This window comes from Danio rerio, chromosome 10 (genome assembly GCF_052040795.2).
Source record: "Danio rerio strain M-AB ecotype USA chromosome 10, GRCz13ab, whole genome shotgun sequence".
NCBI lineage: Eukaryota > Metazoa > Chordata > Actinopteri > Cypriniformes > Danionidae > Danio > Danio rerio.
This window is the reverse complement of record NC_141030.1, coordinates 44,015,001-44,042,747: the sequence shown is the minus strand read 5'-3', so window position 1 is coordinate 44,042,747 and position 27,747 is coordinate 44,015,001. Positions and strand designations below refer to the sequence as shown.

At 35.8% G+C, this 27,747-nt stretch overlaps 1 protein-coding gene across 25 annotated transcripts in view; it reads right to left on the bottom strand.

Moving 5' to 3' along the window:
• Positions 1-27,747, bottom strand: part of gramd1ba (GRAM domain containing 1Ba) — a 168,734-nt gene that overhangs the window by 107,153 nt on the left and 33,834 nt on the right. For 18 of the 25 annotated variants that reach the window (XR_015501498.1, XR_015501499.1, XR_015501500.1 and 15 more), the window contains exons 1-2: positions 11,368-11,434; positions 4,196-4,702 (exon numbers count right to left, since the gene is read on the bottom strand). The exons of 1 other annotated variant lie outside the window; for it this stretch is intronic. Coding sequence is in view for 17 of the 24 variants with exons in the window: in XM_087271307.1 (XP_087127433.1) it covers positions 4,196-4,551 (356 nt within the window). In the remaining 7 variants the exon portion in view is untranslated. Of the gene's footprint in view, positions 1-4,195; positions 4,703-11,367; positions 11,435-27,747 lie in introns of those variants that run through there. 6 more of the 25 variants (XR_015501501.1, XM_087271308.1, XM_087271317.1 and 3 more) reach the window with 2 other exon arrangements.

The following is a 27,747-nucleotide window of genomic DNA, read 5'->3' as shown; positions in this document are numbered from 1 at the left end:
ACCTGGTACTAGTCAGATGTACCTAATAAAGTGGCCAGTGAGTGTATATTTAAATATATATATATATTTTAAATAGAAATAATGTCACAATATTATTTTATGACATTTTATGTTTTTAATCGTATTTTTAAGGCAACCTTGCTGAGAATAAGACACCACACCAAACAGACACAAAACGCACAAACACCAAACATTTTGGATGATAGTTTATTGTGATGGATGTTGTAAGACATATGCTAAATGGAAACACAGAGATGCAAATATTGAACAAAAAAACACATATAGTTGCTTGAAGTGAATACATTTTCTTTCTGTAAAAAAAACATTAAAATAATAAAAATTAAAACATAAACATGCACAAAAACTATGGCAGAAAATATATTTGCCAAATTAATTCTTTCAAGTTTCACACGACTGATTAATTCCCACTCAAAAGAAAATCACAGACTCATTTCTATTTGATAATATTATAAAATAATCATTCATTCATTTTCTTTTCGGCTTAGTCACTTTATTAATCTGGGGTCGCCACAGCGGAATGAACCGCCAACTCATCCAGCATATGTTTTAAGCAGCGGATGCCATTCCAGCTGCAACCTATCTCTGGGGAACATCCATACACTACGGACAATTTAGCCTACCCAATTCACCTGTACAACATCTCTTTGGACTGTGGAAACCGGAACACCCGGAAGAAACCAACAAGAATGCAGGGAGAACATGCAAACTCCACACAGAAAAACCAATTGACCCAGCCGAGGCTCGAACCAGTGACCTTCTTGCTGTGAGGCGACAGCACTACCAACTGCGCCAGCCTATTATAAAATAATACAATTAAATTCTTCAAAACTGAAATGAAAACAAACCAAATGTTACATAAGCATCACATAAAAGCAAATGTACTGAAGTGTACCCAAGCGTTTGACTGCTAGCGCTCTTCAAATGTCAGCTATTGTCATGGCTTTCTGAAGTACAACAAACTCAGGCTCTTTAGAAACATGTGCTTCAGCCTGCATTTGTGTGAAACTGCAAAAACATACTTCAAAATACATTTGACTGCAGTTTCAAGGTAAAATGAATTAGGGTTGTTAAAAGTATTGACTTCTGTACCAATCTGTAATTACATTTTAAAAACAACATCCATTTCCAGCTATAACCTGAGTGCTGCTGAGCATGTTCTTAAAGGGCCATGAAACCCCCTCGTTTCAGCAGGGTGTTTTCACACCTCTACTTTGGAAAAAGTCAGAAAAGTGGGCGTGTCCAGCTCTGTTTAGGGGGGAGTGTCGGAGGAAGAAAAGAGGCTTGGTGTGGGAGTGTCTATTTGGGCGCGCTGAATTTCATAGTCAAAACACACAACCACAGTGGACAATGTGACTGTGTTTACATGGACATCTGTAGTCGAATTATTTGCCAAATTATTAAATGGTGGACTTTAACTGCAGTTTGGCTCTTTCATTCAGGGAATTCATTCATGTCCCTCGCGACAAACGTGATATTTGATTCGAGAAACTGCTCTAAGCGTGTATTTTTCATACAATGTTTGATACCGCACGGCAAATGAGAGAAAAAAAAACTCAGCATTTCCCGGAAACTTAGATGCACACGGCAGGTAGTGTCAAAAAGCCGCGTGTGTTATTCGGGTCACAAAATCCAACACGAGGTTATAGTTTGGTTGTAGTGCTAACTTGTTTACACTCGGTGCAATAGTTTGTTTGATACGAATAAAATACGAACTGAATAAACAAAGAGCGCTGGTCGCTCACTTACCAAATCTGTAGAAACAGGACAATCCACAGCAACTAGAGCCGCGTCTTTATTAAGAGAAGACTACAAGCGAATCCGGATCTCAGCGTTTGCAGATGAGAACAGCTCTCAGGTAAACAATAATCCTCCTTAGACACGTAAGTTATTGTTGTCGAGCGTCACGTACACTGTTAATCCATGCGTGACTCCAGCTGCGCTCTCACAGAGAGAAAATGAAAACAAAACTTAACGGCAGCAAACTATAAAAGCAACACTTCACGCTTGTTTTGCCAATACAACGTGGCGTCTCTGCCATCTAAACACTGTGACAGTAATGAATATTAATGAAGTTACACAATAGAGCGCGCTGATTGGTTTGAACCAAGCCTTACTCATGCATTAATGCAACACACTGTAAGACGTAATAAGACACACTCTGGCACAGACGCCCAGTCTGCACGCTGGAATACACGCTATTATGTCATGGCCGTGACGCAGCTTCAAAAATTCGTTTCAAACCGGAAGTACGAATTTGCTTGAAATAACTCAAAAACAACCAATTTACACTTTTTAGTGAAATATAGGTGTCCTAATAGTGTTTTTAGCAGTGTGGGACACATATACAATTGTCAACAGCTCAAAAAATGTGTTTTGGTGTATCGTGACCCTTTAAACGCCGCTGATTGGCCATTGTGTTAACATGAAATGACTGTGATTGGCCGTGAAGACCATCATTTACCACTTTACACTGCTGTTTACCAAGTGCAAACACAGAAACATGGACACTAGAGCTCCGAGTGATATATTTTTAGAAAGCGCCCTCTAGTGGATTTGTCCTCAGAAACATGCGACAAAACAAACCTGGAGGCAAGCATTTCTAATGAGCCTGGGCTGAGTACAACATAAGGTCATAACAGATATATACACTATATTCCATGTTGTATTTTTGTCTATTAAAAGCCAGCAAAAGTCATGAATATTTAAGGAGTCCCCAGACAAACGACTGTCAGCATTCCTGGCAGCAGCAGCAGGCGGCCGCTTGTTCTTCCCTCCAGCCTATAAATGTCACAGCAGAAACTCCGGTTCCTCCGGAGAAAACAGAAAAAACACTCGCACACAAGGATTCGGTGAAGTCTAATGTACCAGAGCAAGCTCACATGAAGATGAAATGAAGTGGTGCACATTAAACATGATGGACTGCGGGGATGGGTTTGAGCAGACAGTGGATTTTTGGAATGGACTATATGCACAGCGACTTTGAATTTTGTTTAAGGGGCTGTTCACATCACGTCTTTTGCGTGTGCAAGTTTGCTACTTCCAATGGAGGTTCGCAGCTTGCATGTGCACGCTTATTGGAAGATACATACATCTGCACATACTCTCTCGTATTCCAGGCGCACCAAGTTGAAAACATCTCAACTTTGCAGAATGCCACAAGCTCACAACGAGTCTTGTGACAAGAACTGACCAATCAGCTTCATACTTTGTATTTTATATATATATATATATATATATATATATATATATATATATATATATATATATATATATATATATATATATATATATATATATATATATATATATACATATATATATATATATATATATATATATATATATATATATGTATGTGTGTGTATATATATATATATATATATATATATATATATATATATATATATATATATATGTATATATATATGTATATATATATATATATATATATATATATATATATATATATATATATATATATATATATATATATATATATATATATATATATATATGTATGTATATATATATATATATATATATATATATATATGTATATATATATGTATGTATATATATATATATATATATATATATATATATATATATATATATATATATATATATATATATATATATATATATATATATATATATATGTATATATATATGTATGTATATATATATATATATATATATATATATATATATATATATATATATATATATATATATATATATATTATACAAAGTATGAAGCTGATTGGTCAGTTCTTGTCACAAGACTCGTTGTGTATATATATATATGTATATATATAATTCATACGAATTCGTATGAATTAGCCACTAAACTGGCAAAATCTAAAGTAGTTATGTGTTCTCGTGAGATCAAGCTGGTTTTTCTTACCAAAGTTTCATCGCTCGCCTGCTGCTCCTGTCGGCCATTGCGTCTACATGGCCTTTCATCTCATTTCACGCTTAACAACTAAATGAATGCTTAACGAATTATATTTTAATTAAATTACATTATTGATGTTGTAAATGTAGCCTTATGAAATTGAAAATAGTCACATCAACCATTTACCGGGCATTTATCAGTATCTAAATAACCTTTGCCGTGCATATAGCCCATTGGGTTTGAGTCAGATGTTTTTAGACTCGTGTTCATACAGACCTGCTCTCACTGCCGTGCTCTTTCTTCTCTCCTCCCCTCAACCACTTGCGCAGGAGGAAGCGTCTGCGCTGAGGTGAAGCGCTGGGTGTGGAGCAGCTGGACCAGGCCGCGTCCTCGTCGCTGGATGGCGTGATCTCAATGGATGGAAGCTGCAGGTACTCCTTGGAGCCTGAACGCTGAAGCTGCTCCTTCTCCAGTTGCTCCTTTTCGCTCATCACGTTCTTCATCCTGCGCATTTTAAAGCGCTTGCGCCGCAGAGCCGGGCTGGAGGAGCTGGAGAGGTTTGGATCCACCTCGGAGCCATTGCACTCCGGACCCTGGATCTGCAGTGCGGGCAGCTGGAGGGTCTCGGACATGGTTCCGCTTCTGCCCGGTTTCACATGAGTCCAAATACAGATCAGTGAGTCCACACCTGGCCTGAGCTGACTTCAGCACTTCCTGTGAGATGGCTCAGTGCTGACATGCTTGGTTTTATAGAAGATTTCCTCCCAAAAACAGGAGAGCTCCCTGGAGGTCAGAGGAAGGTCAAAGGGTCTACTAGGTCAGAGGTTCTCAATACTCTGAAAAAATTGCTACTAAAAATAAAGGTCTCATTTGAAGTGACCTGAATATGCTATTTTAATGGTTCCTAATTTTAGGTTTACATCCATACAAGAATTTTTTAACAGCATCTGAAATGGTTGTTTAAGAAAAGACATAAAAACCTAGACCAAAATACAAATGTTAAATGCACTTTGTAAACAAATTTAGATTTTGATTACAAAACACCACTGAAATTAAAGTCTAAAATAAGCAGGTGAACTGGAAATACTTATGGTCTCTTTAACTGCCAAACCAACCAAATTTTATGCATTGCATTTGTTAACTCCTTACGTCACTAGTTAACACACTCAATCAGGGCCGAAAAATAAGGACTGCCCGATGGCTCGGGGCCAAAGTGCAAGACGCTCGGGCCAGTGTACAGAATGGTTACTGTCAAATAACTTTTGTCAAATCAGTGCTTACAGGGTCAAGAGAAAAAAATGTTGTTTGACAAGAGCCTTTGATTGGTCAGTTGATTCTACTCTTCTCTGATTGATCAGATGGCCTAGTTTGTTATGATTGGTCTATCACCTACAGTCAACATTGGAAACCAATCTGAATTTCAGCTTTGAATGTTTGGTATTATTGGACTTTCAGGCTGTTCAGAAGTGCCTGTTTTGGGGGGAGATAACCAACACAGGCTCATTGGAAAAAGTGCCTTGGTGTACATTTTTGAGATCTGAGAAATTTATGCTAGTGGGTATATAAATGTTTATATACAGTTGAAGTCAGAATTATTAGCCCCCCTAAATTATTAGACAGCTTGTTTATTTTTTCCCCAATTTCTGTTTAACAGAGAGAAGACTTTTTTCAACACATTTCTAAACATAATAATTTTAATAACTCATTTCTAATAACCGATTTATTTTATCTTTACCATGATGTCTGTAAATAATATTTTACTAGATATTTTTTAAGACACTTCAAGACAGCTTAAAGTGACATTTAAAGGCTTAACTAGGTTAATTAAGTTAACTAGGCAGCTTAGGGGAATTAGGCAAGTTATTGTATAACAGTGGTTTGTTCTGTAGATTATCAAGAAAAAACATAGCTTCAAGGGGCTGATAATTTTGTCCCTAAAATGGTTCATAAAAATTCTAAACTGCTTTTTTTCTAGCCGAAATAAAACAAATATGACTTTCTTCAGAAAAAAAATATTATCAGACATACTGTAGTGTGAAAATGTCCTTGCTCTGTTAAACATAATTTGGAAAATATTTAAAAAAGAAGAAAAAAAAATGGAAGGGGGCTAATATAATAATTCTGACTTCAACTGTATATTGCCATGTTACCTCAAAATGGAATACTTTTCGGCATGATTGGTTTGCTCAGTAGCTCATCACAAACGGCACCAGACTAAGGAAGTGGAACAGACCAGGGTTCGAGTCTGACAAAAGAAGTTTCCAGAAACCAAGAAAATTGAAACCCCAAAAAGCAGTGCGGTAGAAGCATGCACAATGGCTTTTTTTCTTGTAGTTTGCTTTTGGAAACATTATTGGTCGATTTTACGGAAGGGGTGTGGGTTACTCAATATCCAGCTGATATAATTTGCACAACAACAAGTCGACCAGCTTCTCTCACATGCACTAGAAAAATATTAATATTCGCAGAAATTTACACATCGACCTCATATGGATTTACAAAAATTGGCACGTATGAGAAATCATGACCCATTTATGTATTTGAGATTGTCAAAAATGTACAGTATGCCTTATAGTGGATTTGTGAAAACAAAAATGGCAAGACATTGTGGTTCAGGATATATTGGTCAGTTCTTAAAAATGTAGTCCTGGGCACATATCCCCAATGAGCCTGGATTAAAAATAACTCTACTCATCATAGACGTTCATATCTAACTCTTAATGTGTCCTAATTAAAAACAACTAAAGAAAATTTCCAGCAGCAATTTGTGTGTCAACAGCTGTTAGAAGAAGGTTATGAGACACAACAAAATCTATCAGAAACTACAGAAGAGCATATGGACATATGTAGGAGGGTGAGAAATTAATACATTATTTTAATTTCTGGGTGAAATAAGCCTTTAAAGTATGCATATAATTTTTTATCATATTTTGCTACTTTTTAATTAAACTGGGTAAGCAACACAATCGGAATTACTGCCTTTAACTGTTAAATTTAAGTCTGCACTATTGGTGAACTAAAAAAAAAAAGAGATCAATATTAGAGTAAATCTTTTTAAATGCAGTGAATGCTAAATGAATATTAAACAAGTCTTGTTAATACTTGATCACTCTGGAAAAGTTCGTTTACATGAAACTTGGCAGGCAACACGAAAATTGCACCAGCATGACCTTTTGCAATAAATACATTGAAGACTCAGCACAAACTTTTGAAATGAACTAAATCACTGGGAAAGGTCGATTGAGATTGATGTAGAGCAGAATGAGGCTTGAACATACAGTAGCTATAAACAGTACAGTACAGTAAAGCTGATTCAGACTGTAAATATGAGCAGTTTATGCTGCAATTGGAGGTTTGCATTTAAAATGATTTATGACTTTCCTTCGTTCTTTTTTTGCTCCTTAATAGAGAAAAAAAGTGAGTGGCGTAGGGATGACATCAAAACCCAGAAGAATAATTCACCATGGGTTCCCTTGAGATTCTCCAGTGGTGTTTGAATTAATGAGTAAAATTAGGTCTGTAGTAAACATCATATGACGATACTTGTCTTGAACATTTTGTTCTCGGACAAACTCGCAAAAAATACTTTTCTTACAAAGAGTTTGCCTAGCTTCTAGTCCAAACATCTCAAAATTCTTAAATCAGGAAGCATTTTCTAGACAAGCTAAACATATTGTCTTGTTTTCAGATATAATATATCAAAAATGGAACCGAGAATGGGTTTGTTCTCGTTTACACACCAAAGACTGTATTTTTTAAGGAGGTTACCTCTCTTTAGAGTTAATAAGAAGCTTATCACAGTGTGGTTATCGTTACAGTTTAATTCTAATTTGATGCACCTCCTACACTGCAAAAAATGCTTTTCTTATTTGGATTTTTTGTCTTATTTCTAGTCCAAATATTTAAAAGCTCTCAAATCAAGGAGCATTTTCTAGACAAACAAAACATATTGTCTTGTTTTAAGAAATAATATGCCAAAATGAAGTGATTTTTTCCTTAAATCAAGCAAATAAATCTGCCAATCGGGTCAGCTAAATAATCTTATAACAAACCGAAAAACAAGATTATTTTGCTTACCCCATTGGCAGATTATTTTACTTGATTATCTTAAGTCATCTTAAAATGTCTGCCCACGACACTGCTTAGCTTAAAATATCTCTAATCAACATGGAAAAGACTGTGTTGTATTATGTCTCATAAGACTTTCTTTGAATAACACACATTATTACTTTAGGATAGTTTGAATTGCTTGGTGTTTACCAATTTAGTATTGATTTGTTTAAAATTCACTTCTATCCCTGAATGTTCTGATTCGAAGCATTCGAGAACCGCTGCTCTAGATATACAGTAAACAAGTGTTTACAGAAAAAACTCTACACAGAAAGCAGAGTAAAACATGCAAACAAGTTAGACACAAGAAACAAAAACATGACAAGTTTGCTCTCTCGCACGCACTCAGACATACACACACGCCTTTTCCAGCTCTGCTCTGGAGTTTTACTGTAAAACCACTGTGAAATGAACATTTGCGATAACACAACAGTGATATTAGATCTAGTAAATGCAAATTTAATTCACAGCTTTATAGTATCATCACACAATTAATCAGGTCAAAGAAGTGCTAACATGAGTATGCGAAATACTTTTTGAAATAAATTATGAAAACAAACATCTTTACTTACAAAGAATATCATGTGAACGTTGTTTTTTAACTTTATATTTATCAAATAATAAAGAGAAAAATGCACATAAGCAAGACAATAAAATGAGCATCAATAATAATTTATTTATTCATCTGTCACTTATTTATTAGGTGTCACCACAGTAGAATGAACCACCAACTATTCCAGCATATGTTTTATGCCCTTATGCCCTTCCAGTCACAACCCAGTACTAGGAAACACCCATACACCATTCACACACACACACACACACACACACTCATACACTACAGCCAATTTAGTTCATCCAAATCACCTATAGCGTATGTCTTTGGACTGTTGGGGTGACTGGAGCACCCGGAGGAAACCCATGCCAACACGGGGAGAACATGCAAACTCCAAAAAGAAATGCCAACTAACCCAGCCAGGACTCGAACCAGCAACCTTCTTGCTGTGAGGCGACAGTGCTAACCACTGAGCCACCATGTCGAACATCAATCAAACTGACAAAAATATTAAGCTAAACTTTGTATAACTTTAGATTTTAATAAGATTTTTGTAGAAACCTGATTAACTTAATAAAATAAGTTAATAAAACTTGTCTTGAGCTTCTGTCATGTTTTTTTTCACAGCGTATGAATCTTCACTAAAAGTCCACCTAGTTTTAGAGAACTTATTTAATATTTTTTTTCCCTACTGGGAGGAAGTTTAATTTCGGTACGCTGTCAAAGTACAATGGCTTTTATCTCTACAAAAAAATCTGGGAAACTTGATTCCTCAGGATATGACCCCATTAAAACATTTAAAGCCATCCATGCGTGTCAGTGTTAACACAACAGACTTCACGTAGCGCTGCACTTCAGGCGTGTGTAAGGAAGTCAGGCGTAAACATGCAAGCGTGTTCATGTTACAGGAGGAAGTGCAGTAAGCCGCAGCCCACTGAGAGCACACACACACACTCACGGATGCCCATCTGCCTGCTCAACACATCACACAATCTGCTGACTGACCCCTACGGTGCTTTAGTAACCTGCAACACACTGTTAGATCACTCCTGCTACTGCTCCATTGGACTTTTCTCTTTATTAACAAGTCTCAATAGTCTTGTCTTCAGCTGTAAATACAAATACATGAGCTGTGCCATCTTAGAAAGAGATTATATGCAAAACAAATCCTATCACGGCACCCACATGCAAGGTGTGACACATAAACACTGTATTGTAAAAAGTACATGGTACAGTACTGTTTGACTTGCAACTTCCTGTGTGAAAGTGAAGCTCAAAACAAATCCTATCAAGGCACCCACATGCAAGGTTGCAAGCAGTGGCGGTTCTAGTTTAAATGGCACCCCGGGCAAAACCACCCTAAACATACCCCCTCCCCATCCCCCAGGTAATAACAACACTATGTGGTTGACTATATATATATATATATATATATATATATATATATATATATATATATATATATATATATATATATATATTTATTTATTTATTTATTTATTTATTTTTAAATATATATTTTAAATATATACAATTATATATAACTATTATGAATACATTTAAATATAATTATTTATTTTCAATAAATATAACAATTTGTTTATTATTATTATTATACAATTATTATTTTAAATAAATAACAGAAATCAACCCTAAATGTAACTAAAAAACTAAGTAAAGACACAATTAAAGTAATATTTTAAGACTTTTGCATGAATATTAATTATGACAGTTACAAAAAAACATGTTTTATAGAATTATCTGTTGTCTTAGACCCGACTCATGGCCGAGAATTAATGTTATGAAGTCTTTAATACCTCCCTGACTCATTATTCCTCCAGCTTCATAGCCATGCTTAGTCAAAGTAACATCACCATCATATGATATAAACATTAGTTTTATCGACTTGCATGTTGACGCCTATCAGCGTGCAAATAAACAACCAGGATCAGGAGCAGCTTGTGTGAGGCGCGCGGGAATGGCTTTCTGCACACATGCTTATATTCTGATTTCTGAGATTACCACTCTAAATAATACACTTGCATAAAGTAAATGTTATCTCAAAGTTTTTACTGGGGACTTTTTTGCACCGCCTCCTCATGCCACCCCCAACAAGATGCCATCCTGGGCAATCGCCCATATTGCCCATGCCTAAATCTGCCACTGATTGTGACACATAAACCTTGTGTTATAAAAAGTACATTGTACAGTACAGTCTGACTTCCTGTGTGAAAGTGAAGCTCCAAAACAAGACTATCAACTTTTTTTTCCCCCTAAAACACAAAAAGTATACTGGAAAGTACCATAAATAACACTTTGGTGTGCAGTTTATTGTATTTAAGATCTATGCCCACCACAATCACTTAGAAAAAGTTTTTTTGAACACCATAGTAGTTTTCTTAGTTGGCTATACCTTTAGTACAATCTAAATAGCAATGTTTGTAAATTTCAGTCCCATGCATATATTAATATTATCAACTGATATGTAAATTAAAAACACTTGCTAACATTTTGATATTTAATGTGTAATAAATATCAAAATGTTAGCAAGTGTTTTTAATTTACATATCAGTTGATAATATAATATTAATATAACAAATCAATAAAATCAAAATAGCTATAGCTGAATGTAATGAATGTAATGAAGTACACAACAGCTGATTTCAAACATGCCTTTTTTATGTATTATATTAAGCAGACGATTTTAATTGTCTACATCGTTAACGGATAAAAATAAAAGTTGGAAATATGTACTTAAGGAGAGAGAGATTGTAAATCCTACCTTTATTTACATATTAAGTAGCCATCGTTTTGTAAGATGCAGTCGTTAAGTTTTAAATGACCGGAATGAATGAGAAACTGAAAGGCGTTTATTCCCACACACGTTCCGTTAAGAGCGTCACGTTTCCTTTCTTCCCGGACGAATCAACATCCATTCAGGGGGGCAGAGGCACAGCGCATTATGAAAATAAATGTTGTTAAACAGGAAACTATGAACTAGGTGTATTAATCGCAAATGAATTCCGTTAATATGTGTGATTAAATTTATTGTGATGTAAAAGCTGTTGGAAAGCTAATTTACACAAATTCAGCGCAGCACATCCCCCCTTTTTTGAAATGAAAGCGCCCCGGTCCTCTCAGTATAAAAGCAGCAGACCGACACTAGACGTTTAAATAGTTGCTGCAGTAGCCAGTGAGACCAACAAGTAACTGATCAAATAAAACGGACAATGTGCTTATATAAGGAAAAAAGCGTATTTATCAAACCGTAGTACATTTAACTTTAAGTGAGAAACGCCCAATTCAAATGGAAATTCGGGTTAGTAACTTGTAAACTGAGGGAAATTATGTGGTACATCTTAACGAGAAAATACGCCTCAGATACGACCATCACCGAGGGAAAGTTTAGACACGACATTCTTTACAGAAACGCTTAACAAAACAATGCACAACTAAATAACTGAGGTAAAACATAAGGTTAGCATCTAGATAGCAGAAAATAGACTTTATATATAAACCAGCAATTTATAACTGAAGTAAAACAAGGAACAACCCAGAGATACTTGTACCATCCACAAAAGTGGGTAGCGCAAATATTGCCAGCAGGAAATGCCAGTCAAAATGTACAGTCACATTAATAAATTATGAGAAGCCCACCTTGACAGCAGGAGTTACTGTGCAACTATTACTGGGGGAAGATATCTTGTCATGTCTTATAAATAAAAGGATAGTTCACCCAAAAATGAATTTCCCCATCATTACTCACCCTTCACTTCTTCCAAACCTGTCTGAGTTTCTTTAGATAAATATGTTTTCATATTTTGAATAAAGTTGGAAGCTGATAGATATTTTGGAGAAAGCTGGAAACCCGTAACCATTAACTTCCATAGTATTCTTCCCCTATTTTGGAAGTCTATGGTTACAGGTTTCCAGCTTTCTTCAAAATATGGTTCCACAAAAGAAAGAGACTAATAAGGATTTATAACCACTTGAGAATGAGTAAATAATAAGTAAATTTCACTTGAAATATCACTTCAACATTTTAAAGCTAGCTCATTTTGGATGTGCAGCAGTGGACAAAAGCGATGTTTACCACACACATTGATGTTAGTTAATCTTTTTAAGCATATATAAGCATAGATGTGCTTGGGGGTTGTAAAAAAATAAGTGCTCAATCACCGGCAACCATATTTAAACTTTCTTTCATACAATAATAATCATATTATTCATTCAGAAACATCATTTTCTTACAGATTTAAATGTTATGCAAATAAATACTGTGTCCTCATTCAGGTTTAATCAAGACACTTCAATATTTGCTCAGGAGATATGTTAAATTTCACAGTGCAAAATCATAACAAATTGGTAAACACATCTTCTTACCACTAGCTTACAAAGTTTTGTGACACACAGAGCTTAAAAAAGGAAGATACACCAGCAAGCCCAACATCATTCCCCAGAGTGTCTATAGATCCTGCTTCTTTTGATTATATTGTTTACTCTGCTGCACTATGACTTATTTATAGTATGCCAATATTTTCAAACACAAGCTCTTTCTTAGTAATGTGCTTCAAAGCTTTATCTTCGGAGAGTCTATTTAACTGGCTGAGGAACATCGTGAGGATTCTGGCAGATGGTTCCTTCAATTTCACAGACCACACCATAACGTGACTGATGTTTTCGTTTACTACACTGGAGTGAAAGTGTCTGCCAAGCGGCCTTCTTTCTGACGCTGAATGAGACTGTCAAGCTATTTAATATCAGATGAACGATCAACTGCTCAAGCAGACCGACAACACCTGTCTATGAGGCGCGTGAGTCAAGTGTTTCTGTAATTAACACCTTTAGCCATCTGTGTTCACATCCTGCCTTCCGGGAATTAAAATAAACACTTCTTCTTTCAGGGCATAAAATTAAATGTCAAATTGGAGGCTAATGGTTCCTTATGGCCCACATTTATGTCTGTTTACACTGTTTTCCTTTCCGTAGTTGAAATATTTAAAGGTGCAATATGTAGCAATTGCCACAAGCACATAATTTTCCTCAAATGTGTCTTCCATACTGAAAAGGAGGTTAGGAGGTAACTTGCTTAGGTAGCTAGCTTGAAGCCAGTGGTGCTGTCGGTAAGAACAGAGGTCCAGTCTAGTCACTCCATTTAGTTGTGTTTATTAACAATGACAAGGATTTGTACTTAGGATGAAAGGTATGCATGTGTGTGTTTGTGTGTGTGTGTGTGTGTGTGTGTGTGTGTGTGTGTGGTTTTCTGCAAGGAAACAACAGAAAAACAATGTATCAGTAATCAGTAAGGAAATAACAAATACAAATGCTTCAGTTTACCAACAAACTAAGTACATAACTAAACAAATATATGGCAAACATGAAACATGAGCACTTAAGTCAACTTAAATCTAGGGATGGCTGACGTGAAACTGACGTTTCGACACAGTGTCGAGATCCCGAAGCGCAAGTGTTTCGAAACACTGCACCGAAGCATGATCCGAAACACCCAGGTCACGTGACTAAAGTGTTTCGAAACACTTGGTCACATGACAAAAGCGATTCAAAGCATCGATCATTTCAGAGGTGTTTCAAGACCCGGAGAATCTGCATTTAACTGGCATGATCTTTATTATGACTGTATTGTATGGCCTAGTGGACCGTGTGTGTGCACATTGGTACTGTATGTCAAATTTATTTTGGGTTCGAATCTCGACTAGTACAAATACTCCAAAATCATGATTTTATGTATTTTAATCATGTTACTGTTTTATGGTGTAGTCTAGATAGGATACAGCTGCGGATATGCCATCAATTTAGCATCATTTTTGTAACACTGTAAAACAATAATTCATATTTTTACAGTACTGTGATGGGTTTAGGTTTTGGATAGACGTTAATAAAATACAATGGGAAATTTAATTAATAATATAAATAATTATTGTTAACTTCTGGCCACAACTGTATCTGATCTAGTAACAACCCTGTTTTATGAACAAAACAATACAAATTTATTTACAAGGTGTTTATTCGTATGTCAGAGCAATGTTGAAACTAAACGATACAATAACAAAGCATTACCAACTGGTATTAAAGCATTTCAAAACAGTTGTGTCAGTCTGGATTCGACCCCATTATTCCCGCATGGTAGTCACAAACTCTAACTGCTCGACTCAACCATTAGATGATTTAAGGCTACAAAGTGGGGTTTGATACCTAAATTTGCTCAACTGTTCTTTGCTGAAGCTGTTTCAGTAAAATACAAAAAAAAATGACCACTAGGTGTCACCGTAGAGTGGTGTTTCGAAACGTTTCGAAGCTTCGACACATTTGCTTCGATAGTTTCAGTGTTTCACGAAGCCTCGCTTTGCCCACCACTACTTAAATCATACAAAAGCCACTTACATGGTCAAATACGCGCACACACAGGAAAACAAGGGAGATCAAATTCAGTCCTCTGCAGTTCAGCCATGTGCTGCCAGAAAGTAACAAACTGTGGGCACAGGTGCAGTTAATAAAGGCCTTGAGGCAGTCCTGATTGGCCAGAGGTTGAATGAGGAGATTGGAGTGTACCATCGGAGCAGGGGTGTGAAACTGAGTTTGCTGTTTAAGAACAAAACTTCTCAACACATACAAATTCAAATATTTAAACTAGAGCGGAAAATTAGCTTGAAGTGAAAAATGTGCCGTGAGTAAACTATAGTGCAGGGATCACCAAAATTCCTGGAGGTCCGGTGTCCTGCAGATTTTAGCTCCAACTCTAATCAAACACACCTGAACAAGCTAATCAAGGTCTAAAGCTGCGGTCACACTAGAGCAGTGTTTCTCAACTGGTGGGTCGCAGGAACACTTTCAATGGGTCGCAAAGTGTGTGGTCAAAAAAAAACAAAACAACAAAGGTTAATTATTTTACTTATTTTGCGTATACCGGTCTTTTATTTTGAAATGCATGCGTGACAATCCTACCGTTTGACATGTGCAATTTCATTTAATTATTGCAACAAATATGTCAAAGCGCAAGTACGACCCCGAATATGTAAAGTATGGAAAAATATATATAGTGATGACAAAAAAGACTTAAAACCTCAGTGTCAAATGTAGTGAGGTGCTCTCATAAGACAGCATGGAACCTTCTAAATTAAAACAACATTTAGAAACTAGAAAACATGTTTTATTAACAGTTTATTATTAACAGTATTTGTCGTTTTTACTTTGTAATATTTCTATAATTTGATCCATTGTGTTAAATGAAAGCAATAAAATATAGTTTTTTTGTAAGTCTTGGTGAATTTCTTATGATGTATCTGTCACTACTTGTTTATGTTAACAAATAAATACAAATTAAGTATAGTTCCTAAAATTGTATTATAGTTCCTAAAAATTTGGGTTGCGGCTTGATGACCATGTTAAAATGTGGGTCCCATGGCCAAACCAGTTGAGAACCCCTGCACTAGAGTTTGTGTGTGCGAAAATCTGTCGTGCGGCGCTGCGAAAAGGGCCGGGAATAAACAAGATTATTAGGCATTAAAAAAGCGAGCGATTGCTCCATGTTTTAAATTTCTGCCCAGAGAGGTCATGTTTTGATTCGCGATTGGTCTCACGCAGTCAAGTGATGTGATTTCGCAGGTCAGAGTTCACCAAGCTTGAACTTTACACCGCAGCAATCTGCGAAACTTGACGCATGACCCTGCATTTCCGGTCTGACGCATTCGCGTGAGTATGAATGGAAGTCTATGGGAGGAAAAGCCCAGTGTGACCGCAGCTTTACTAGGTATACTTGAAACACCCAGGCAGGTGTGTTGAGGCAAGTTGGAGCTAAACCCCGCAGGGCACCGGACCTCCAGGAACGAGATTTGTGACCCCTGCTTTTAGGGTGAATGATGCAGTATGTAGGATTAACACCTAGGGTTTAAACTAGGTATTGTAGTCCAAATGCAAAATATCGGATTTTTATTTCACCCGGCCCCTCCTCCTCGCACATGCAGGTTGCTAGATTTACACCAACTTACACTATTAAAGGTAAATCTCAAAATTATACTATAATTTTGGATTGCATTAAAATATGCTAAATTAAAATGATCAAAGTAAAGCGTTTCTCCTGTTCTCGGCGCAAAAACAGCCTCATGATCGTGTCTGCAACTAGTACACATAATTATGTTCATTCACAAACTATGCGTGAAGTGAAAGTCTCTCTTTGTGTATTTTTGTGTGAACTATTTAATATAACCGCAAAGTTGTCTAAATTAATGTCCTATGAGTGTTTTATAACGAGCGCGCACCCCTACCGAAGAATCTAGCGAGGCTCAATGATGTTTCTGCCATAGAATGTACAATAAACTGGCCTATGAGCTTCAGACGTGCATTGGTGGAGCTGTCCACTGTTTCTGTCAGCGATCTACCAGTAATATCCTGCTGCAAACTCAACCGCCATCAGATTGTTGCGTTTCAACAGGTTTAGGGTGTTTAACTGTATTTAACATTTGTCTGTATGTTTTTGAACAGTAGATATTTAATAGTAGATATTCAGTCAGTTCAGTTTAAAGCAGAAGCTGCTCTTTTGCAATATCCCTGTTGACCTGTGGTTCTCATTGAATTTGTGTATGTTTTTTTTTAATGAAGAAAATTATGTATAATATAGTTTTAGTTTTATATATAATTAAAAATAAAAAATATTATATATTTTTTATTAAATGCTGATAATAGAAAATAATAAAAGGAACAAAAATGTATAATATATATATATATTTGTTATAATATAATATAATATAATATAATATAATATAATATAATATAATATAATATAATATAATATAATATAATATAATATAATATAATATAATATAGGGGCAGCATGGTGGCACTGTGGGTAGCACGTTCGCCTCAGAACAAGAAGGCCCCTGGTTCGAGCCTTGGCTCAAGTTCTCCAGGTGCTCCGGTGTCCCCCACAAGTCCAGAGACATGTGGTATTGGTGAATTGGGTAGGCTAAATTGTCCATGGTGAATGAGTGAATGAATGTGTGTATGGATTTTTCCCAGTGATGGGTTGCAGCTGGAAGGGCATCCGCTGCATAGAACATATGCTGGATAAGTTGCCCGTTCATTCCGCTGTGGCCCAGATTAATAGAGGGACTAAGCCGCAAAGAAAATGAATAATATAATATAATATAATATAATATAATATAATATAATATAATATAATATAATATAATATTTGTTAATTAATAAAGGTTTAAATGAGCATTTTATACAAACATTTTAGAGAAAATGTCAGACAGGTAGCCCTTCAAAAATTGATCGGAAAAAGAAGTGGGTCCCGAAGTGACAATGGTTGAGAACCACTGCAGTACAGCACCTTTAAAGTAGGGTTGCAAAATATTGGTAAACTATTCAATTTAATCCAAGTTTAATTCTATAGTGCTTCTCACTTTGATTATTGTTTAGCAGCTAAAGTAGCTTTAAAAGGTGCACATTATTGCATTACAATAAAATTTAGAAAAGTTAAGGTTATTAGTTACTCTAATGGCTCATTTACACAGACTGGTATAGTACGGTATGGTACGGGTTGGTACGAGTCACCTTTATCAGGCTTGCGTTTCCACTGCTAAAAGAGTACCAATGGTGGGCGTGGTGTACAACGGAAAGTTTCAGATGGCGTAATTTTCGCTCAAGAAAATGTCTACAGTAATGCTGTACGGGTCACTCACATCATATGTGAAGCACTTCTCACAAAACAAATGCTTTATACACTTAAATGCTTATGAATGCTTATTACTAACTTTTTTTTCTCTGTAAACCAATAGCCTTAAGCTGCGCATCTAGCTCCGCCTTTTGGTGCCCTTTCTCGTGTTTGGTACCTTTTCGAAAGGGTGACAAAAAAGTGGTATGGAATCGTACCGTACCTCTCAGTGGAAATGGGCCATAATATGCAATATGCTTTATTGAACTCCAGTGCTATTTTGGGATTTCCCACTGGATTTTGCCTACCCAAATTTAAAAGCTTCCCAAATCCACATGCAGAGGTGTAAGTGCAAAAATTTGGTATCATTTTAAAGAAAACCATTTGAATTTTCCTAAAACACTCTTGAAAGTGTTTACAATGTCTGTATATGTTGTCTGTGTTATAATAAACACCTAAAAAGAGCTTTTTTTTTTTTTTAACTCAAATTTGAAAGCGAACCTTTTAGGTTCTGTCTGGTCTAGCTTGCTGTAATAGATTTTGGTGGTTCCTGCACATTTCTGTAATCATAGGGAAAAAAAATGTCTCTACCATAATCTATGCAACAGGTATTGTATTCCAACTGATGAGAGGTGCTTTACAAGCCACATGGATCATATTTCACTATTCTTTTGTTTGACCAAACATAATTCACTGTGTTTGGACCACATCAGACATATACAAGGATAACTTTTGCACATTACCTCAAAAACAGCGGAGAAATGGCCCTAAAGCACACAGCATAAGGTAAAAGATGACAGCTGTCTGTGCTATCTGGGGCTGCTTAGTGATCATAAATGTATTGCTTTCACTGCTGCACCATGAAAACACCGCGATTCATTCGGAAACTGTTTGATATGTGAATATAATTCAGTAAAAAGAATGCTAGAACCGTATGATCACCGGGAAGAGCTTTCATTTGAGCTATACATGTGTCATATATGAACCATATGAAAAATATGAAAAATGAACCAATGTTCAATACCCAGCTCGGGCATCCAAAATACTGTGTATTTAAGTGTAAATAACTTTTGTACAGTAGAATGAAAACCAAAGTGATGCATATGTGCATAAAATATAGATTCTACACTTTCAAACGAAACCACTTAAGGGGGTCTGGTGCAATGCTAGCCCTTTAAATCTTAAAGCGAAAGTCAATGACGTCACAGACCCGGTACCGTGGAGTTTGAGAGGTTAACATTGCAATAATGATATTTCTTGTGATGAATTTTTTCCAAGAGAAATTTTTGTTAGATTACAAAAAAACACATCTATGTGTAATTATCATACTAAAATATTTAAAACGTATCAATATTAAAGATACAAACATTTTCTTAAATCTAATTTATGTTGGCTAAAAAATGCTGTCAATGAGGGTGAAACAGGAACTTAAACCCTTGTGATTCGGATTTTTGTTTTGGATTTACCAGACATGTAAACACAAAATGCATTACTCTCAAACAATAAGTATAACGACACACATTTAAAGCTTTACAATTTATCAACCATGATGAATTACATCGCATTTAATAGTGAAATCGGTCAATCGCTGCATTTGTACCAACATTCATTCATTTTCTTGTCGGCTTATTCCCTTTATTAATCCAGGGTTGCCCCAGCTGAATGAACCGCAAACTTATCCAGCAAGTTTTTACACAGCGGATGCCCTTCCAGCCGCAACCCATCTCTGGGAAATTCTACTAACATATAAACATTAAATAATGTTTCAGCACAAAGCACCCTGTGGTTGTGCTGCTGATGACAGTGGAGATTAGTTGTGTTTCCTCTTGACGTGGCCACAGTTTGTGACATGTCTGTTGTTGCATTTGTAACATCTCGCTTAAAGCCAAAATACTGACATATATCAGACATACAGTTCTTCGCTGCTGTCATTTCCCTGATTTCTGCTACTCCTGCCATCCAATCTGTTTAGTCAAATTTGGACAACCTCTACATGCAACTAAAATGCTTGGCACATAAAATATGATCAAGTTATCGCAGCTCTCTGCAATATATATCATTGCGATATTTGTTCGATATATCATGCAGCCCAACTTTAAAACAACTCTACTTTGGGGATCACTTAAAAGGATAGTTCTAGATGTATGCTATTTTTTTCTCTATATACAATGAAGTCAATGTGGTCCAGAGTCGATTGAACTTCTTTCTGAGAATATAACGTTTTTAAAAAAAAGTCACGGTATTGAATAGCACCCACATTCAACTTTGGCATTAAACTGTGCTTTTCTGGAGCTCTTACTCACTCTGCTTTTAAAAGGTTATGCAAGGTCTTACATAAAAACGACATCCAATAGCAGCAGTGAATGTGGGTGCTCAAGTTCATTCAACCCAGCGGCTCCTACAGCTTTCTTTAATACTTCAAGAAACATCCGTGACCACCGCAGATTATAAAAGAAAAATAATTAACTGGAAAACACTCTCAGTGTACTGAAAATGAGAGAAAATGTGTTCTTTCGGCAGTTTGAAGTATCTAAGTGAATATTTTTAGTGTTTTTATCCACCATCCCACTTGATTTGGGAGTTGTTTAATGATTTTTAAAACAAAAACATATTTGATAATGTCACAGAATGTAATATTATTAATAACTAGAGGATAGATAATTAGATGTGACCAATCTTAGATGACAAAACTAAATGACTTATTTTTCAATAATACTGACTTCATCTTTCATTTGTGATGTACTGTAAACATTTCAGATCACACATTAAAGTAGTAACTACCTGAACACTTCCACTACACCTCCTAAAGTCATTCATTCATTTTCCTTATTTATCAAGGATCACTACAGTTTAATGCACCTCCAACTATTCCAGCATATGTTTTAAGCCACGGATGCTCTTCCAGCCGCAACCCAGAACTGGGAAACACCCATACACTCTCAAATCCACCCACTACGGCCAATTTCTTTTACTCAATTCACCTATAGCGCATGTGTTTGGACTGTGGAGGAAACCGCAGCACCTGGAGGAAACCCACGCCAACACAGGGAGAACATGCAAACTCCAAACAGAAACGCCAGCTGGCCCAGCCGGGACTTGAACTAGAAACCTTCTTGCTGTGAGATGACAGTGCTAACCACTGTGCTGCCATTCATAGGCAAGTCATTCATGATAAACTTTTCTTTCATAAAATATACACACACACACACACACACACACACACACGCACACAGACACACACAGACAATGAAAGGTTGATTCTAAAGCTCTGTAAAATGAATCCTGAGCAGGTAAAAAGAGGGAATTGGTGCCTGGAGGCAGTGCAAATACCCATTCTGTGTAATCAAAATAGATTTGTGTGAATAATTTAGAAGTTACAACCACAGGAAAAGTCACTGCATTTGGAAGACCTGACAAGAGCTGAAGCACTGTCTAGTCTAAACTAAGGCAAAACAACAACATGAGTTCATCACTGCTTTCAGCATGAAAGAAGTAAAATGGAAAAAACAAAAAAAACTTTTATTTATACTTTTATTTATTTTACTAAGATGCCATTTTATTCTTGTGATTACAAGTTTAAAACTGCTAATTCAAGCGTGTCTTTTTATATATATTATATTTATTTTCTGTGAAGGAAGAAATAAAAATACAAAACAAATTACCCCTGACCCCTTATGAATTTCACAGTACATTTTTAGAGCTTATAAAACTTAATCAGTTGCTGCTAATAATTTTGACTTCAACTGTAAATAAAGTTGCCTTAACTTGCCTAGCCTTCGATAATTAAAATTCAGATTTGGACCTTTCAATGTAAGCATTGCGAACCCCTCCTTATTTGAACTTATTTTTACATAAAAAGGGGTATGATAGGTCCGCTTTAATATTAGCAAATCAACCAATGTTGAAATCTGATGTGATGTCCTGGAACGTAAAAATGTGAAGCTTCATGATTCTCCAGCAATATGGATGAATATGGAGCCAGAATGTGTGAGCATGAACCTTTAAAAGTACCAGCATGAGCTGCAGAACAGCCAGCATGCCATTTGGTTAGCATTTGACATACCAATCTTGAATTTACAAAACAAAGCAGGCTCTCGCTCTGGGGTCCGTTCTTCCTACGTGGATTACTCAGTTAGCTGGATTTGGATATTGACGATTTGACATGATCCAGGGGTCCGTTCTTCGTACGTGGATTACTCAGTTAGCTGGATTTGGATATTGACGATTTGACACGATCCAGGATCGTTTCGTTCTTCAAAGCTGATCCGAGAGTTGTTGTCATGGCAACAGTTCTGCTAGGTCAAACCTGATCGGGAGCAGGTTCAATTCATATAAACAGGATTAGATCGGCTCAGTTCAAGCAAAGATACTACAGAAAGTATGTTCCGAATTCTGATATTTTCTTACAGTAGTAGTTATATACACTTGGGAAAATAATACATAATTTTTAAATATATATATAAAGTTATTCATTAATAAAATAAATAAAGTTATACATATTAATAAAACGTATGCAATCTGCACCCTCGAAATGAAAGTACAAAGACTGCCACCTGGTGCAAAGAGAAAACTTATTGAAATGAACTTTTTAGATCGCTTTAGAACAAATTGTGTATAATAGAAATGCACAATATGTGACTTTTTTTTAAAGCAATAATACATTTATGCAGTCATAAACATGTTTTGATAGTTATTATGCCGGTGATTTGATGCTTCACAAAAGTTGCAGACGCCTTTACCAATATGAAAACGCTTTTGTAAACAACCAGTTATTCTTTACACCGATTAAAAACGGATACTATTATAAAGAAAATATTTTCTAAATGTAGAACTTAATACATCGATTTGCATTGAAATGCATGATGAATACTCTTGTCTTGACAAATGAAAGTGTAAAGCCTGCAGCTCACAACAAATGTGGAATGTTCTTGCGTGTCATATTAAACAAACCGTTTACTGCTAATTTGATGTAATTTTGCTCACATGGTTAATTGAATATTAATCAGATGATGTCATTACGCTGCTGTGCCGTCAGCCAATCATTGCATTGCTGATCATGATTTCGAGGATCGATAGATCTGTCCTTAACAACACACGCAGCGATCTCAGATCAGTTCATCCAGACATTCTAATCTAATTCGCGAACTTGTTTGAAGAACCAAATTAGCGAGAGATCAGTTATCAAGATTAAAAGATCCAGGATCTGCCAAATAATCTTAGATCATTTAAGCGAGGTACGAAGAACGGACCCCTGGAACGCGTGATCGGTGGGAGCTGGAGAACATTTGATTGACAGCACTTACTGGATGTGTTTGTCAATTCTGGAGTCCTGCTTGAAAACACCAGGCTCACTTGAGGAAAAAAAAAGCGAAGCGGTGGCATTTAATCATTACCTTTTAATGAAAAATCTTTAGAATGGCGATTGTTTGATGTCATTTTATAAATGAGCTAACCTGGGGCATCTAATAGCGGCGGCCTTGTGAAATCACCGCTAAACACAAAAGCGCAGTATAGGCATGAAGGGAATGTAACAACTTTGCCAGAGCGAATAGTGAAAAAATAATTTAGCTGTCACAGGAGTGTGTCATCGAAACGTTATGAAACATTCCCCATTGAGAAATACAGCAGCAGGAAGAATATAATCTGGACAAAACACGAACTGCATAATAGAGAAGTTTTCAACCGTTTGGCTTTATAATGAAAGTCTGCGGGATTCAAAGCAACACTGGACCGCACTGCCATTCATTTACTATAATACATTCTTTTTTATACATATAAAAGGAAGTCATAAAGGTTTCAAATGGCATGAGGGTGAGTGAGTGAGTGATGACTTTTGTTTGAATCCTTTTGAGGGTCAAATTATGCACTTTTAGCTGAAATATAAATCTCAGGAGTCCCCAGTATATGTCTGTGAAGTTTCAGAAGATGCCACAATCTTTTATTACACTATCTTTTATTATATCTTTAATAGATAATTGTGAGGTATGTAAAAAAATGGTGCCAAAGTATTTCCTGTTTCACATTTTTAATATCTATAGCTTCTGAGAATTTAAAAAGACACAGATATTCATAAATATTGATATGATATAATAAATATAATAATAAAAATATTGATAAAAAAATATCAGTTATGAAATAGTTTGATAACAAGCAGGAAATGCTGATGGGCCAACGACATGAGCACATTGAATTGGTCTATATGTAAATATATTTATTTTTTGTTAAAAGTTTTACATCTCCAAACTAAACATATAATTTTTTTCAAAAACGAAAGCTTTAGTTTTTGACAGCCTCCAAAATATTTCATTATTTCTCTGTGACATTATTGTTGTATGTGAATTTAGTAACATTTTGAAAATATGAACTTAAATGCTCCCACATTGAATATTTTTGACTGTCTCTGCACCCTGAGTTGTACATTCAGTTTCAGTAAGCATTAAATAGTTATCTGTAATTTCTGTAATTTTTGTGTTTCGTCCACTTATCTGGAACACTGTAAGCTATGACATGAACATGCCTTTTACTACAAAGACGCCGTTTTTGCATGCAAGTACCATGATAAAGCGATGTAAACATTGACATGTAAAAAAACAGCGCCTCAGTGGGTCCTCGTCGGGGCGCTGAGGTTAAATAGACAGTTACATATTTCAGTGAATTTCTCATTCAGCTTTTAAAGAGTGTAATATGATGAAAATACATATCATTCTGTTTCACACATGCCATGTGGTGTCTGGTTTGAGGTAAGCATCTTGAGCTAAGGAACAAAATGTTGCAAAACGTCAACTCTTTTATTCAACTCTGTCATTGTCAACTACTGTATGTTGTTGCCAACTCTTTCATTGTCAACTCTATTACTGTCACCTCTGTTACTGTTAACTCTTTCATTGTCAACTCCTTCATATTCAGCTGTTACTGTAAACTCTGTTACTGTCTCATGTTACTGTCAACCATGTTACTGTCAAATGATACTGTAAACTCTGTTACTGTCCAATGTTACTGTCAACTCTGTTACTGTCAAATGATACTGTAAACTGTTACTGTCAACTCTGTTACTGTAAACTGTTACTGTAAACTCTTTTACTGTCAAATGTTACTGTCAAATATGTTACTGTCAAATGATACTGTAAACTCTATTACTGTCAAATGATACTGTCAACTATGTTACTGTCAAATGTTACTGTCAACTCTGTTACTGTCAAATGATACTGTCAACTCCCTTACTGTCAAATGTTACTGTCAACACTGTTACTGTCAAATGATACTGTCAACTCTGTTACTGTCAAATGATACTGTCAACTCCCTTACTGTCAAATGTTACTGTCAACTCTGTTACTGTCAAATGTTACTGTCAACTCTGTTACTGTCAAATGATACTGTCAACTCCCTTACTGTCAAATGTTACTGTCAACACTGTTACTGTCAAACGATACTGCAAACTGTTACTATCAACTCTGTTACTGTCAAATGAAACTGTCAACTCTGTTACTGTAAAATGTTACTGTCAACTATGTTACTGTCAAATGATACTGTAAACTCTATTACTGTCAAATGATACTGTAAACTGTTACTGTCAACTCTGTTACTGTCAAATGATACTGTCAACTGTTACTGTCAACTCTGTTACTGTCAAATGATTCTTTAAACTGTTACTGTCAACACTGTTACTGTCAAACGATACTGCAAACTGTTACTATCAACTCTGGTACTGTCAAATATACTGTCAATTTTTTTACTGTCAAATGATACTGTCAACTATGTTACTGTCAAATGATACTGTAAACCCTATTACTGTCAAATGATACTGTAAACTGTTACTGTCAACTCTGTTACTGTTAAATGTTACTGTCAACACTGTTAATGTCAAACGATACTGCAAACTGTTACTATCAACTCTGTTACTGTCAAATATACTGTCAACTATGTTACTGTCAAATGATTCTGTAAACTGTTACTGTCAACTCTGCTACTGTCAAATGTTACTGTCAACTCTGTTACTGTCAAATGATACTGTAAACTGTTACTGTCAATTCTGTTACTGTCAAATGTTACTGTCAACTCTGTTACTGTCAAATGATTCTTTAAACTGTTACTGTCAACTCTGTTACTGTTAAATGTTACTGTCAACACTGTTAATGTCAAACGATACTGCAAACTGTTACTATCAACTCTGTTACTGTCAAATATACTGTCAACTATGTTACTGTCAAATGATTCTGTAAACTGTTACTGTCAACTCTGCTACTGTCAAATGTTACTGTCAACTCTGTTACTGTCAAATGATTCTTTAAACTGTTACTGTCAACTCTGTTACTGTCAAATGTTACTGTCAACTATGTTACTGTCAAATGATACTGTAAACTCTATTACTGTCAAATGATACTGTAAACTGTTACTGTAAACTCTGTTACTGTCAAATGATACTGTAAACTGTTATTGTCAACTGTTACTGTCAAATGATACTGTCAACTCTGTTACTGTCAAATGATACTGTCAAATATGTTACTGTTAAATGATACTGTAAACTCTGTTACTGTCAACTCAGTTACTGTCAAATGTTACTGTCAACTCTGTTACTGTCAAATGACACTGTAAACTGTAACTGTCAACTATGTTACTGTCAAATATGTTACTGTCAACTATGTTGTTGCCAACTCTGTTGTAAACTCCTTTATTGTCATCTTTGTCACTGTCATTCTGTTACTGTCATCCCTTTTATTGTGAACTATGCTGTTGTCGACTCTGTTGCTGCCGACTCTGTTACTGCCAACTCTGTTGTTGTCATCTCTGTTATTGTCAACTTTGTTAAAGTTTAAAAAGTTTGAACATGAGTTAAACAACCATTAGTAACAGAATCGAATGTTTCCTAACATAATAAAATGTTTTGCATTATTTTATATTACTAAGAGATTGTTTACTGAAAAATTATACATTTCTTACATTACATTGCAGTTGAAAATTTATTTAATGCAAATGCTTGAAATTTGTACACAATTCTGGAACAAGAATTTTATATCTGTAATAAACAGTCTACCTCCATAGACTGATGTATATACTCCATAGCCAATCTTGATTATTTGTTCATTCACAAAATCCCAATGTCCAACAGAATGTTTTTATATAGCTTCATTGTGTACTCTACACAACAATCTGCACATTTACAGAGCTTCCATTATCAAACTTTTTGGCTCTTGAGTATAATCACAAAAAAATCCATTGAATAAACAAACACTGATGAAACCAGCTGTCTGATCACTGATAAGACTATGAAGACGCATCGTCAAAAAGATAAGCGATGATGTCGTTCTCAGGTGGGCTGATCTGCATGGGCGGGAGACAAACCCTGTCTCCAACAGCTGGTCCAAACGTGGTCACAATGACCTCGGTGGGAGGCCAGTCGTCAGCCCTGGCTTTCAGGGACATAAACGTGATCTCATGAATATGGAGGAAAGAGATGCCACAGGCTTGCTAATGTGTTTGCCCAGCATGATG